The 16,664-nt window shown below is 39.0% G+C and overlaps 1 protein-coding gene across 1 annotated transcript; it reads right to left on the minus strand.

Annotated features, from left to right (window-relative positions):
* Window positions 1–5,771: 5,771 nt before the first annotated feature.
* Window positions 5,772–7,184, minus strand: LOC102080316 (protein ANTAGONIST OF LIKE HETEROCHROMATIN PROTEIN 1). The gene is made up of 2 exons (XM_025902574.1): window positions 7,093–7,184; window positions 5,772–6,821 (listed from the first exon to the last, which is right to left on the minus strand). Exons 1-2 carry the CDS (start codon window positions 7,141–7,143, stop codon window positions 6,015–6,017), a joined length of 858 nt encoding a protein of 285 aa, XP_025758359.1. The 5' UTR covers window positions 7,144–7,184; the 3' UTR covers window positions 5,772–6,014.
* Between the last annotated feature and the right edge of the window lie 9,480 nt (window positions 7,185–16,664).

Genomic DNA, 16,664 nt, shown 5'->3' on the forward strand with positions numbered 1-16,664 from the left:
CTGACAGCTCGCGTAGATGAAGAGGATCACTCTCTGATTATATTGACAACCCTGAGGCATCATTAAAGCGCCGTCTTTGTGTTGTAAATAAACACCTGGGAGAGATGAGACACTGAGAAAGGGAGACATGGAGACAGGAAGAAGCAGATGAAGACAGCTGACAGCCTTGCAGGGATGGAAAAATATATCAGTGGGGGATTTTTTTCTTTTTTGGGTGGGGGGGGGGACACATCCAATTTGTTTTTTGCTATTTACAATAAGGAGTAAACAAATCATTAAAATTGAATCTCCTGGATGGAGCAGTGAAAAAACCAAACAAAAAGCATTCAGATCAGAAACTGTGCTCCGTGTCGCTGTGGTGTGCACAGCCATCCAAGCTCATCTCTGTGATTACATGATTAATCAACCCAACCAAGAGCGGCCAGAGTGATCGCATCCCTCCACCGCCATGTTTCACACCGATAATGAACCATTCATTTCAGCTAATTTGTTGTGGGACTCTTGTAATCTTCCCCTTGAGTTAAGATGGAAAATGAGCCACCGTAATCTTCTTATTGTCTTCACTCGGCTTGTTTCTGTGTGTATAAATGAAAGTCAGTGTATTTCCCTCTCCTGTGAGAAGTGAGGTTAAAGTCCAGGGCATTAAGGTGAGAACAGGCCTTTCTCATTGCGAGGGTAATAAAATAATCCTGTTTTCCTCAGAGCTACTGGTGTGTATCAGTTGCACAGGAGGTGTCTTTGGCGACTGTGTGTGATGCACCATGTGATTACCTTAGAGGGAACTCTCATTACCTACTTGGCATTCTTCAGCACAACTGCTGCCGGTCTGAAGGACTATATTTTAACCCAAACCACAATCGTTTCTTAACCCCCGAGGTGTAGTGCTGTGGTGAAGAAGTACCGGAGCATACTGATTATGCTCAGGCTTGTGTCATGGCTACTGCGAAAACCTGAAAAGTTGAACAGGTTGGAAAAAGGAAAAACTTTAATTAAGACTGCTAAGAATTTGCAGATTTTCAGAATGTTACTGAAGTCGTTATTCAACAGCACTTTGGTAAGTGTTCACTCGGCACTCAGGGTGTGGGCGACATATTAAAACTAAGAGGCCTAAATTACTCTACCACACCGAGTAGCTCAATCCAGCAATAAATGGAGATATACTGCTAGAGATGGTAGATGAGCATCAGGTGTAATGTTGGAAACCACGCCTACTTGTGGGAGGGGTAAGCAGAGTCAATACTCGTGCCCATATGCACATGCATGTGATGAGAATAGTACAGGAGTACAGAAAGAAGGCAGGTCAGAATCTGAGGGAACACGAGGGAACATGACATCATGTTACAAAAGCCATGTAACCACATTGGAAAGCTTACATACCATAGTCATCTATAACTTAGTACATGATAAAATGTTAAGCAGATCATGAACATGATTTATTTACTCCATGAATAAATTATAAAGTCGACCGTCTCTTCAGCGTCATCTTCATCTCGGCCTGTCTGATCACCTTCATCAGCCACTACATGCTCCTAACACCTCTCTGCTCTCCCGGGTGTGTCCGCTTCCTTTCTCTCTTTCATTCCTTCCCTGTGGCATTATTCACCTTCTCTCTTTGCTTTAGTTTTTATCTGACAGAATAGCATGTGCAGTGTCACCAGATGGCGTGGCTGTGAGATGGTTGGCACTGTTGCCTCAAAGCAAGAAGGCCCTGGGTTCACATCCACTGCCTGGCCTGTGCCTGTGTGGGTTCCCTGTGGGTACTCCGATCTTCTCCCATAGTTCAAAGACATACATGTCATAGATGTGAAGCACCACTGTCACCCTGAATTGGATAAGTGGAACACAGTGGATGGAATAACATGTAAATTATTAATGTCCAGGTTATAGATATTTAGCACCTTTTTTTGCCCCTCAGTTGTGAAGGGGGGAAATGGGGATGGACACCCAACTTTGTGAACACGATGACTCGAGAATGAAGCAACATAGGATTTTCAAAATTATACTATAGGTGCATCTCCTAAGAATATCAGACAAGTTTTAATATCTGTAATCATGACCTCAAGTTCAAGGTCAGAGGTCAGGTTTATTGAACGTTCACGTGTAGCGTGAATTGGTTAACCACTGGTGTCAGCAACGCCATTCGTATTTAAATGTGGCTTTGATAAAATGTGCCAAATCCTTAAAATGTGAAAAGAATGGTTAATTTTAACAATCATACTTGGTTTGGTGAATAAACCACATATTCAGCAGTTAAAGGGTTAACTATTCTGAAGCATGCATGCATCGCTCTTAGCCAATGAGCTCCTGCAAAATGGCGCATTGTCCCGCCTGCCATCTCCGTCTGAGAGAGCACAGGCCTTCCTCTTTTCTCGCGGCTGCCACATGAGCTCTGAACACGCTAGCATGAAAAAAGGAGGCCAAGATTCACAGAAAAAGGTACAAAAATGGCACAGAATAAAGAGTTAGCACTTGCTGCTAATGCTAAAAATGATTTTATGTGTGTATGCTGCTAAAACAATGCATTAAGTTCAAAGCTATTAACTTGTTATGGTTCTCTCTGCATTTTTGGTGGTAGAAAGGCGGGGCTTGAGATTGGTGAGCCATTATTTTACCTGTTCATTGTTTATTTGTACTTTTTATGTGTATAGTTTACAGTGTTTTGTAGAAAGCTATACTTTATTGTGCTGAAAAAAACTTGAGGCCCTACAGTTGTAATTCCTATTCAGACTGTGATTGAAATTGTAAATATTTAAACTATTGAGAGACGACTGAAGAAACATTTAAAACCAATACCAAGATTACATATTTCACTAGTTTATTTTCAATTGTAAACATCGTTAATATTACAAGCAGTACTTTTATGTACTAACAAATTGTGAAGTGTAATTATTTGGAAACTCGGTGTGTCCTATGACACTGTCGTTGACATGTCAGGTTTTTTTTTCCAATGCATTCGATGGAACGGTCATGTGAAGGCTGTGTGCAGGCAGGAGTGGTGGACCCAAAGTGCAGACACACGGAATAAAAAGGTGAACTCAAATGCAACTTTAATGGTTGATGGCAAAAACAGAAACCTGGCTAAACTGGGAACACAGAAACTAAACTTGCAGGCAGACGGCCAGAACCCACAGCATGGGTTGATGGAGATCGCGACACAGACAAAGGAAAACGCAGGGCTTAAATACACAGAGGGAGCAATCAAGGAATGGGAAACGGAAACAGGAGGGAAACAAGGCTGGGGCAAATCAGGGCTAACGAGGCAAGGGAAGCAAAACCTTATACAATAACCTGAGACACGGACTTCAAAGTAAAACAGGAAACATAACAGACGCGAACTTGACAAGTGGATACAGCAGACAGGGGAGAAAGAGCAACTACGAAACACAGAACAGAAACCAGATGGCAGAACACTAACAAAGAAACCAAAAGACTAGAAATGATAAATAATATCAAAATCAAAGTTCAATAATAATGCAAAACAGAAAACTCTGGGTCGACGACCCAGGCACCCTAACAGGATCTGATATTGAGGGCGAGCCAGTCCCATTGACAGATTTCTTCCCTTGCTGCACAGCAGAGTGTGGTTGACAGATACAACGGAAATCCCTTCCACACGCATTTCAAACTTGCTGTCCCCTTTCTCTCTCTCACACACACACACACACACACACACACACACACACACTCCCCTGGAGTTTTGGATGCTTTACTTGAAACTTTTAAGGGCTTTTACGGACTCTACACATCTCCACACATAGGAAGTAGACTTGGTGTTGGGCAAGCTGGACCTGTTCCTCCAAATTAAGGTTTTGTTGCAGCTAACAAGGGCTATGCAATGTCAAATTAATTTTGCCATCTGGAATTTTGCCGTGTTTTATTTGAACTGAAACCTGATTTGTATATTTGGAAGGGTGCACCCAGGTAAGATGTTACCTACGTGTTCTGTACGTAGCTGAACCTTCTGGTCTAAATCATTTGAGCTCCTTTACATCAAGTTTTGGTAAAGCTGGGCATACACTGTGCGATTTTTGGCCCATTTTGAGCCGATTTTTGAGTCGTGCAACCGTTTTGGTGATCGGCCCGAGTTTCGCCTTCATCGTGTGTCGTGCATCGTGTAGTATACGTGGGGTAACGAGAAGCGAATAGTACCTCACGACCAGCTCCCGATCATCAATCGCTTGGTCGGGAGGATTTCAAACCTGTTTGAAATCCATCGTGAGAGTGTCACACGCAAACACATAAACATCGGCGAAAAAGACGGAGTAGCATGGCAGCGCAGCGTATTGTCTGGACACAAGCGATGGAGGCACAACTGGTTGAACTTTGGCGATCTCATCCAAGCCTTTTTGATGTGGCTTCAAAACATTACCATGACCGCAACAAAGGTGACAGGAGTTGGATGGAGATTGCTGCCCAATTGCAGCTTCCTGGTAATTTTTTGTCACTAGCAATTTAGCAAAGTTGATGGTGGTAGTGGTGTTTGAGTGAAAGAGACAGATGTAAAACGCTATACATCGACTTTCAGAAATATTTATTTTTATAATTAATTTCCAAGTAAACACTCTCTCAAACTGCAGTTTTAACTTTAGCATGAGGAGAGTTTTGAATCTGAACTATTTAAATAAAAAGTACATGTTAATGTAAATTTTTCAGTGAATGAGGTGAAAACCCGGGTTGCATCACTTCGGACGCAGTATGGCAAACTGCTCAAACCGAAACCTAGTGGCAGTGGCCAGAAACCACTAACTCCCAAACAGACCTGGATCTTAAAACATTTGTATTTCTTGAAGGCACATGTTGTCCATAAACAGACTGAGTCCACTCTGAGAGTAAGTTCATAACCAAGTAGTTTAAAAGCATACACAGATACACACACCTTATGAAGGGATATTTGTGGTGAATGATGTCAAAGGTAATTCTCAGTTGAAATGTTTTTAGTAAAATAAATGCCTCAAAATATACAGTGTAAAATTAGTGTCTGATGTAACTAATACTGTTTAGATCTTTATCACTTTCCCTTTGTCTGCTTTTGGTACGGTTTCCTACAGCTTGGAACAGAGTCAGAGGACATAGGCGCAACAGAGGAGGGAGATGAGGATCAGTCCACTATGGGAATTGAAGCAGATGTCCTTATGTCTTCAAACACCACTAGCCTAGTTTCAGTGAGCCAGGAAGAGGAAAACACCTCAAACAGTCCACCAATCTCAGAATCCACAGGTCGGCTTGTTAAAAGACCTAGAGTGCAAAAACATGCACCAAAATCAGCAGAGCACAGCATTGAGATGACCAAACTTTCCCTGCTTCAGCAGGTCCAGCAAACGCTATCGGCATCTAATGCAGATTCTGAGGAGCTGTTTGGCCAACAAGTAGCCTCAGAGTTGAGAAACATAAAGGACAGAGCTCTACAGCTGCGGCTCAAGAGAAACATCATGAACATGATTTATGACACGCAGGAGGCTGAGCAGGGAGGCCACCACTCTCAGTTTGCAGGTTCGCAGGTTAGGCCACCTTGGTATCCCACCCAACCTCATCAGGTCCAGCCCCCCCCAGACTGCCAGGCCCCATCAACCCAGCCAATGGCCTTTCTGAAAATGCTCAACTCTGAGTAACTTAAATAATAAATTTCAAACAGTTATATCTAAGAATATTTTCGAGTTTACTAGTTCAACTTTACTAGTTCCTGCTGTAAACACAGTCCATTCAAATTACAGCTTCATTCAAATGTTTTAAATGTTCCAAAGGTTAATTCAAATTGTACATTAGAATTTTCTTTGTGACACTATTACTATGTGTCTTTCCTACCTCAATTTTGTGGAGTGTTGCAGAACTATTTGCACAATTTGATGGAAGATATTTTTGTATTTATGTAATAAAGCAAAACATTTTTGCAATTTCCCAGAGGTAGATTTATTGTTGTCAGTATTTACAAAGGGATTTTTTTTCATTTTAGTAAATTTTGGAAAGTAAACAAGGCAATTTAAACAAGAAAACAAACAAAAAACCCTTCTGTCTTCCTACACCATGTCTTCTTGCCATGAAACACTCCCTGCAGGTGAGACAAAGTACTCGCAAAGGACATCTCGTTGTTTCTTTGCTTCCACTGAGGGGTTCCGTGCAAGGCCCATTGAAACTGACTGAAGCTCTCCCTCCCTTCTCCATGCACCTTCAACCAGCTGGTGGTTGGCATCCTCAGAATCCACATAGCCAGGTGGTACATAGGCGTCAGATCTGTGGTCCCGGAGATAGTTGTGCAGACAAAGGCACGCAAAGATAATGGTGACAACCTTGTCTGGGTCCAGGCAAATTGTTGTTCTGAACACTCTGAAGCGATTCGCCAAAATTCCGAAAGCGTTTTCCACAACGCGACGTGCTCTGGACAGACGGTAGTTGTATATTCTCTGATCGGTGTTAAGGTTTCGAAATGGATATGGTTTCATGAGATCTGGTCGGAGCGGATAAGCATCATCTCCAGTTAGCATGTGTGGCATCATAGCATCAGTGCCTAGCAGGGTATCAGCAGGGGGAAAGTTCAGTGTGCCTGTGTCCATTGCTTCTTTCAGGTCTGAATGGGCAAACACTCCTGCATCAGAGACCCTACCTTGTGTCCCTGCGCTTGCATACACAAACTTGTAATTGGCATCAACAACAGCCATAAGAATGATGGAAAACCTGGACTTGTAGTTAAAATACATGCTGCCACTCTTGGGAGGGGGTTGGATGAAGATGTGTTTACCATCTATAGCTCCCAGGCAGTGTGGAAATTGCCACTTGTTTGCAAAGTCTCTGGCAATGGCCTTCCACTCAGACTCGGTTGATGGTGTCTGTGAAAGACAAGTAGAAAGTGATACAGCAAAAGAATCTCTGTTGAATTCATGATTTCCTTTCTTAACCATACATTCAAATCACTGTCACACTAGGAGTTCACTTTACTTTTTTATATACACATGTAACAAAGACTGAACAAATACATTTGTGACTCAGAATTGTTTTTGGTGAAAACTTGCTGTATTAACTGATGGGACGTTTTTGACAATGTGCAAGTCAATCTTTCAATAGTATGAGCATGGGTAATGTATTTCCTGTCAAAATTACCTTCAAGTAATCTTCATGCAGTGCACAGGTAAGAGCTGTGCATGTTTCCATGACAATCCTGCTCAGTGTGGTGCTTCCAATCCTATACTGGAAACTTAATGAGTTGAAGGTTTCACCTGTCAAATAGAACAAAGTGTCTTAAATAGTGTCAGATGGATAGTGCACTCAAAAAAGTAAAATTTGGGGGTTATTGCATTTACATGACTCCAACATGTAATTTGAACACAATGAATTTATGTTTCTAAGGTGAACCTAAAAAAATCATATAAGATCTACATGAAATTTACCAACTTAACACCTCTTACATTTATTCTTGTTGATATGACATGATAAAATCTAATAAGAGTGGTTAGCTGCCTTAAAGACCCGCGATATCACAAGATCACGTGAGATTTTAAACAACAGGAGGCAGGAAAGCACATGGTTTGCTTTGCAGTCATCTTGGAAAGGTAAGAGTGAATCTGTCTTCATCCATCCAGATGAAAATACTTTTTGCGCAAAGATATCATTAGTTTGTCTATTCTTTTCAGTGATATTTATTCACATTTGGGTTTTTTTGTTTGTTTTTTAAAAATCTGTCTGTTTATGCCATTTTCGCTAGCTAGCACGTTAGTACAACAATATAGCACAATGTCAAGCTAGCACAAGTATAAAAGCCTAATGTGAAAGACATAGCTACTTGAAATGTAGATATTGTTTATAACTTAACCTCTGCAAATACACTAGTTGGGCTTTACCACAGAAACTGTTGTGATAAATACAAATTTTATGTATGGGCTGTTTAAATGTGTAAGTTTGTAAGTTGCAATTGCTGCACAGTAGTTTACTTAACAATTGATGTATGTTTTTAGTACAATGAGGAGGAAAAACTAACATGAACTGATATTTTTTCTGTTTTTTAATTTTTTTTTTTAATTAAAATATTTGTCTACTTAATAAACTTAGAGACTTGCAGTGCCCTCCTTTAAGATAACACATGTTTAATTGTGAAATGGTATTTTAGGTAAGGTGATCATTTTTAATTTGAAATTTGTGGGACTGATTTATCTAATCTGTTTCAGGACGCAGCTGCCATCCAACCCCATAAGCCATCATCAAGTTAGTGATTTTAACATATATATATATATATATAATATATCCCACTTTGTTTCATATATTTATGTGTGTGCGTGTGTATATGTGTATGTATATATGTATGTGTGGGAAGTGGGAAGTGAGATAGAGTATATTTGTGTAATTTATGTATTTTTCCTCTGTGTATTAAGACTGTTGCTGTTGAAGTCAGAAGAGAATGCATCCTCAAAGGTCTTAGCGTGTACCTGAATGAAGATCCAGAGAAGCTGGTGAAGGATTACCTGGTATGTTAATTTGCATTTATCCTTATTTAATGAGATAATCAAAGATAGGCTCAAACTACATATAAAAAGCTACATACAAGAAATTTGTGGCTTTAAAAATTACCTTTTAAAAATAGGAAAAATAAGGGCTTTATTTTTCTCACTAGATACTGCACGCACCATTCTTGAGTGTTTTATATTAACCTCATAAAATAATATCATCACAGAACTAATATCATATAATGATTCACCCATTCACGCACACATTCATACAAGTATTTCTATGTAGCATTCACATAATGATGAATGTATCAGGAGCAACTTGGGGTTCAGTATCTTACCCATGGTTAGTTCTGGTATTCAGACTGGAGAACCCAAGTACACAATCCAGTACACAACTTGCTCTACCTCCTGAGCCACAGCCACCCCTATCGCAACTAAATATTTTAAAAGACAGGACTTTGTTGAGGTATTGAATTAGATTGTCTTGAGTCAGAAAAAATGTCAGGCAGTCATTTTTTATTACATTTACATTATTATAAAGTTTGAATGAATAAAGCTTTTAGGTATTTTACATGAATTCTCTCTCTCTCTCTCTCTTTTTTTAAAAATTGTTTTTAAGGACGTTGACAAAAGCATCGCCACTGCCATAGCAGTGACAGTTTTGGAATCTGTGTCATTCGATCAGAGGGTGCGGAGCCTGGCGATGACCCTCTGGATGTTATGATTGTTCTAGAGGGGGTAGAAGTAATGGGTGAGTTGGGCAGTGTAGCTTTTGCAGTGGCAATGTTGCTTGGTCTGGTCTACTCACTAAACTTGAGCTACCCTCCGGAACTCAGGTACACCTTTGAGGTTCTGCAGAAGATTCTTATGGAATTGGATGCACACAAACTATCCAACAAAGTACAGGTTCTCAAAACTCTTCTTTCTCGTTGAGAAATGTTGCCAATACAACAGCTACACCATGTATCTGGACCATGAACCTGAAAGAACTGCAGACAGATGATACCATGCATTTTGTATTCATGTTGTGATACACAAAATTGGTGATATTTGGTTTTTTTAAGTGCATCTCTTTGACCTTCAAAGTAGTTGTACTGGTAATCAGAAAATCACTTGATTCAGCCGTTCATTGTGGTTAAAAAAATGGTTTAAACAGGTTATGTTTCCACCATGTCCACTAATTTTTCTTCTGTGATATAACTTGCATTAGATGTATTCTTCACACGTGATGTGAAATTTGCTATAGATACAATAAATTGGAGAAAACGATAAGATCTGTATGACATTTTTTTTAATTTAAGTTTTAGATATTGTAATAGTGCAATGCATGTTATCCAGACTCTAGAGTTTGTTAAATACTCCAAAAAAATACTCTTTAAATGAACTTAAAATAATCATGGAAAGAATTTCCACATTATTAAATGGCTTTCTATTAGCATTAAACACTTGTGTTGGACTAACATAATTTGTATGAGTTGGTTAAACTCAATTAACTTGAGTTGGAACCAAATTTAGTACATTAGTTGGAGAAAACCTACAGAATTGAGTTGGAACAAAACCCTTAAAGTTGGATCAACACTATTATCTTATATTGGATTCAAATGCAGTAAATATGTTCATTCATCAATCTTTAATTAAGTTGGTCCAACTTGAGTACACTAAGTTGGAATTACAGAATTGCATAATGCTAAAATAAAGCAATTTAATCACGTGGAAATTCTTTCCATGATTTTTTTATGTTCATTTAAAGAGTTATTTTTTTGAGTGTGGACATGGCTGGAGCTTTGTAGAGTGACAGATTTTAGGTGACAGATGTAGAATATAATGCAGTAGTACACTGTAAAATCTAATTAGTTCCCAGAACTCAAAAAAATTATGGAAACTCGTTGCCTCAAAAAAATTGAGTAAAGCTTAGCTAAAACTGACTAAGTTAGGACAACTTATTTACTTTGAGTACTCTGTACAAGCTCATTTGTTCCCAGAACTCAAAAACATTGGATCAAGTTTACGTAAGATGACCAAGTTAGGGCAACTTACTCATTTTGAGTACACTGTACAGCCTTGTTAGTTCCCAGAACTCAAAAAAATTATGGAAACTCGTTGCCTCAAAAAAACTAAGTAAAGCTTACTTAAGATGACTGTTAGGACAACTTATACATTGCAAGTCTGCAGTATTAACAATAACTTGATATTTCTGACTGTACAATACTAATTGTTTACCTACTGACAAACATGTTAAGTTCAACTAAATGAAAAAACAATTTGTGGTAACCTGAATATGATTAAAAATAATTAACAACACTTTTTGTAATGATGTTAAAATGAGCCCAACTTTTATTTTCAAACACAACAAAGTATAACAGCCAACATACTGGACACTGTTCTGCTGAACAACAAACAATTATATTGCCATCACTGTTATAATCTTACAATGAAACAAAGTCTCAGATTTAATTATTCTGAAAATAAGTTTAGGCCTACCACAAGTTTGTTTTGTACTTACATTACTTATATAATCAAAATAAAATATTTATTGTTTTGTCACAAGTGCAGTCTCTAATTTAAACAACACATTTGTTTTCCATTCCAACACAGGAGCTGGAATGTTGTAATATTTTAAGGATGGCTTGTTTCCAGTCCAGGCATTACTGCCTGAATGACTGTCATGGATTGAGGTGATCCAAATGTAGGTGCAGAAGAAAGTCTTTAACTTCCCTTAAGTACAGTGGCAGTGGATGTGGGTTGGAGATGCAATGAGCTTGAACCTGCAGGCGACCATCTTCACTGACCACACCATCTGTGACGGAGGACTCATCTCTCCTGTTGTCCTGCAAGCAAACAATCATATTTTTTGGAACATGAACTTAATTGCTTTCTTAAAACATTTTTTTCTGCATTTGGTATAAAACAGACTCCAATTTAGACAATCTCAGGCTCCCTCCCCACCGGAGAGGTGACATTCAATGTCCCACTTGTCAGTCTGGATAGCTGTGACCACCACCCAACACACAATAATGTCATGAAAGCATCATTTTAAAAAGGGCTATGCAAACATGGCCAATTACTTTCATTCTAATGATGTGCAAAATGATTTTGGGCACAAAACAGATTTTGCTGTTAGAAAACTTGCAGACTTCACTATATACAGTGTAGACCCTCTAAACTAAGTTTGGGGGATGTGATCTTTCAAGAAATGCAGACCAAACTGTTGTTGTTTGTTTACTTACACAGCATGTCTTGTAGAATTAACTGTGGTCACCAGCAACAGCACAGTGCAGTCATATCTCAAGTCTAATAACAGAAGACAGGAAAAGATCAGTGAAGAAACAACTTCCCCAAACCAAAGCACAAATAAAACAATAAGTAAAACAGGCTGATCTAAAGTATGATTAAAGTTCAGCCTGATTAATATAAATGTCACTGACAGTTGCTAATATATTGGAAAACCAAAATACTTACTGATGTCTTTCTGTCCAACAGCAGGAGTGCTGGTCCCGAGCCTCAAAGACAGTAAGAAGCCAGCAGAGGGAGAAAAAACAGAACATTTTTCAGAAACTGATTTGATCCTTAATGGCTGTGCAATCATTGTAACATAGAGTTTGCTTATGTTGTTAAATAAAGGCTAGATTTGACATTAATAGATGCCACAGATGTTCTAAAGCTGCCACAAAGCATGAAAAAAAAAAAAATATACGTCTCCGAAAACGTCGGAGCATTTTTGCAAATATGTGATGTCTTGACAAATCGAGCAGATATTTGAACTTTACACAGCTACATTCTCGCCTGAAAATATCTTAAAAGTTTATTTTGTGACCCAGAAAAAGTAATAAGTTTTTCAGCGGCGCTCCTCCGCCATTGCCGCGCTTACAAGTACGCACAGGCTCCGACAACCGCGGCCGACAAATGCGATCCTCCTTTCCCCCAGACTACCCTTTCTGGGTCACAAAATAACCTTTTAAGATATTTTCAGGCGACAATGTAGCTGTGTAATGCTCAAATATCTACTTAATTTATCAAAATATCACATATTTGCAAAAGTGCTTCCACGTTTTCAGAGAGCTCTGTTATCCACCCCCCACATCCCACACCTACCCCACCCCTAACGGCTGCACCTCCCGAAAAATTTTGTCTGGGCTCTTATCTCACTTATTTATTTCAAACAATCAACAGAAAATTTCACCACATAGTTTTATGTAAGGTTTTTAAGGCTGTGGTGTTAATTTTTAAGTAACATGAGCCCAGCGACAGCAGCAACGCTAGGCTAACGCTAACTAGCTAGCAAGATTATAAACCTGGTGCTAAACTAAGAGAAGCCACAAAATCAGTTTGAATAAGAGTAAACATTTACTCACCAAGTCAGTGTATCAGGTAAAGATCCACAGCAATGACAACAATAATATCTTGAGCTGACGCTTCTCCAGGTTTGCTCAACATATTCCATAAAAAATGCACCGTGAACATGCGGACTGATCCGAGAGGGAGGAGGACGGTAGTCACGTGGCATTTTCAAAACACATCTTTCATCTTTCCGCACTGAGAAGCAAAACTTCCAGCTTACTTAGTTTTTCTAAGTTAAGACAACTCAAATAAATGGAGTTTATCAGCGTTTTTGCATAAAAAGCACTGGTAACTTATTAAAATTGAGTTCTAATAACAAATTGATAAAAATTGAGTTCAGCCTATTTAATATTTTTAATTAAACACAATATTACATTTTACAGTGTAGCAGCTTATGTAGTATGAACGTATTCCTAGTGTGTAGGTGGATAGATGGACTTGCAGTTACAGGGCCAGTGTAACTGGTGTAGAAGAGCAAAAATATGTATGTACTTGCATGGGTGAACTGATTTCTTCATGTGATATAGATGGATGACCTTGCCTCATGCCCAGCATTCTATAGTTTAAGGGAGTTTATAGGGAGCATTACAGAATTTTCATGTCCACACACTTGCCTGTTGCCAAAAATCGTAGGTTAACTGAAAGCCTTTCCCTGGGGCTGATGGCCTTCCTGAGGTGTGTATCCTTCTTGATGATAGCAGGACTAACCCTCTCCAGGAGATAGTTAAAGTCCTCCACAGACATTCTGAGAAGGTCCCGAAAACCCCTCATATCATCGACCTGTTTACACAGAACAAAGTCAAAGTCAAGAACACACCAATAACAAAGCGACATAATAGTGGTTGAATGTTATTGATAATTAAAGAGTCGGACTGATATTTAACCAATGTTGTACAAAGCAGAAAGATGTCCCAAAAATCACTTTGGTAGATGTTCAAGTCATTCACTAGAATGCTACTCAAGTAAAATGTAAAAGTACTGTAGTTAATGGCCAGTAATCCAATTAAATAAAATAGTAATAGGCTAAAATTAAAGGTTGCCTACTGAAAGTAGAAGCGTCAGATGTCTTGAAACATTTACCCATTGTCATGCAGATAAAGTCCTGTAGGTAAGCGCAATTTAGCTGTTGCTGCTTACCTCCAGTTCTCGTAGAATTGACAGACCGTACTGCCCACGTTAGCCCAGCCATTTCCTTGTCCATACATGCAGTCACTTTTTCTTTTTAGATCTTTCTGCACACAGAATGGCACACATTGCTAAGGCAGCGCGTTTCTCTTTGGTGAGCATTTTCAAATTTCCCGGATTACACTCTCTCCAGTTCCGGATTCTTCTTCTTCATATTGTTTATTGGCGGTTGACTTCCGGGTTTTTTTTCCGGAAACAGCAACACGACGTGTTGTGCATGTATGCACAGTGTGAGCACTCAGGTCGCATCAGAGCATCGGGGCGTATAGTGTGAGACCCTGCATCGTGACCTATGAACTTCTAACCCCTGCGAGTCAATGAAGGTGCCAGTTTGAGCAGGAGCTGAATCGCGCGACTGAAAAAATCGCACAGTGTCTGCCCAGCATAAAGTAAATCTTGAGATAAGGTTTCTTTAGTAACTACGGTGTTACAGTATCAATATGCATCCTTAGCCCTGACTAATACCTCTTAACTATTGGTGGTGATGGTTTACTGGGACATGTTGTAGCATGATTTGAGTTTTCACATGCCATAATAAAGATGTATTCTTACTTTTATCCAAGCAAATCATAGGGTTGCATAGTTACACTTCATGAAGGCATTTTTCACATGCATAACTACAGTGATGGCAGTGCTACCAAACGTGGGTGACCTACCTCTCAATGCTGCCCCTTGATGCCTTTTGTATAGACGCACATGGAGGTTATGTAACTTTCCAAATAGTGCATAAACTCTCCCCATGATTTTTGGAGTGTCTGTAGGCGGTGGTGTTTTTTTGTGGCCAGGCAGCCTGAGAGGCTGTTCAGGCAGTGATTTGCAGTTGGTGGTTTTTTGATTCAAGAGCAATAAAATAGTTTTCCCTGCAGTGCACAGACTGACACGAGCTGAGATTTACATCACCAGGAACTCAAGAAACGGATGAAGAATTAATGTAGTTCCAGATTACTTATAATTTTTTTGCCCTTCAAATTTTCATCTCTCGACACTGTAACAAAGCCACAACTGGATCTTCTTTGAAACTCTTCCTGCAGATGAAGGAACAACGGCACAAAGAAAATGATTTCTTCTCAATAGTTTTTTCACCCAAAACATAAATAGATGTTACATTCTTGTCTTGGAGTAAGCAGACCCTTGTGCTCATAATTTAGCACTGCGGCACTTGGCAGAAGTAATACCTCCAGGCATTTTGCATAATTCATCATTCTCTGACACTGGTTTGCTGAACTTTTAAGCTAAAAGACGTTTGAGGGTTTTCTTCCGTGTAGTGCCAGTTTCAAACATTCCAGTGAAATCAAATCTGGGTTCTGAGTATTTCATTACATAACCCTCCATTTCTTCTTTTAGAACTAATCCTTGGTGGGTTTTCTTTTGCACAAATGGGGTTACAGCTCGTGTTGTAGACATTACTCTAGAATCACTGGCTTTTGTTTGTGTTGTTTATTAGCAAAAAGTCATTTTTGGTGTTTTGTTGATAACATCGTAGACTTTTTCCCTGGCATACCCTTACCTTCATGCAGGTCAGATTTATATGCAATCTCTTCCTTTATATATGAACTTTGACACTAACAGGTCTATGTTGTTACCTGTTCATCATGATGATTATTATATTTTGAGTTTCTTGGAGACTTCTTGGGTTTTGGGTCTGGGTCAAAGAAATATAGGCAGTTCAACATCAAAGCTTTCTGTGGTAGAGAATAATTCAGTTTGGCTTTAACTTGATGCTGTATCACACACAAAAAAGAAAAGACAAAAACCCAAAGCACATTGTGATAACAGTAATGTCGTCAGTCCTCTAGAGGCATGTTTACGCCTATTTCAGTAGACCCTGATAGAAAATTCTGATCATGTGTATAATTGGGGTACTTTTAAATTTAAAACAGAGTCTGTAATTATTGTTAATTAGCATTTCGTTGAAAGAACCACTTTGGCTTACTGTGGCCACTAGCATGGCTGTAGACACACAGCCTTGTTATAATCTGCAAGGTTAAAAACAAATCCTGATCTTTAACCTTCATTATGCATCATTAAGCTCTAATGAAACTGTCCATCCAGTTATTAATTCAGTATATATTTTGAAAGTACACACCTTCTATCTGGCTTAAGGTCACTCTGTTAAAAATGTCACCAGTACAAGCGTGACAAAAGACAGCAGAATAAGAAAAAAAACCCCAAGTTGGATAAAAAGCTGAAAATATTAGAAACTACTGGCAGACATCATCGATTAAGGACACAAGATGCAGGTTTATGTATTCATTCAGAATACAAACAAAATAAGTCAACTAATATCGTCGAACATCCGTTTTCTTTATGTTAAATAACATCAGTGAATGTTCAACATCCACAAAGATTCTTCTCCTTTGTTCAATAAGTATTAGTACCTCAGCCTTTCCCAAACTACTGTTTCACTAAAATCTGGGGACAGGGGGGGAATTTTTTATGTTACAGCAGCAACTGATAATATAGCCCATAAGGCACATTTTATTTACTTTCATGGCATTTTTACTTTTGTAGATGTAGTAGATAGACAGGAAATATGGGGAACGAGCCAGGGAATGGAATATAGTAAAGGTCATGGTAATCAAACTGGGGACTCACTGCTTGGAGGTACTGGTACCCATGTGGTATCCTATTCAGCTAATGGGTCACCCCAGACTTAACGCTTAACGTTTAATGTTTATTCAGAGGTGCAGAGGATTGTTTTGGTCGTGC

Source organism: Oreochromis niloticus, linkage group LG22, assembly GCF_001858045.2.
Source record: "Oreochromis niloticus isolate F11D_XX linkage group LG22, O_niloticus_UMD_NMBU, whole genome shotgun sequence".
Taxonomy (NCBI): Eukaryota; Metazoa; Chordata; class Actinopteri; order Cichliformes; family Cichlidae; genus Oreochromis; species Oreochromis niloticus.

Bases quoted from the DNA above. Each gene is read 5' to 3' on its own strand.
- LOC102080316 (XM_025902574.1), bottom strand. From the start codon at position 7,143: ATGGAAACATGCACAGCTCTTACCTGTGCACTGCATGAAGATTACTTG. The intron at 6,822-7,092 runs GTAATTTTGACA...TGTCTTTCACAG, and splicing joins TGCATGAAGATTACTTGAAG to ACACCATCAACCGAGTCTGA.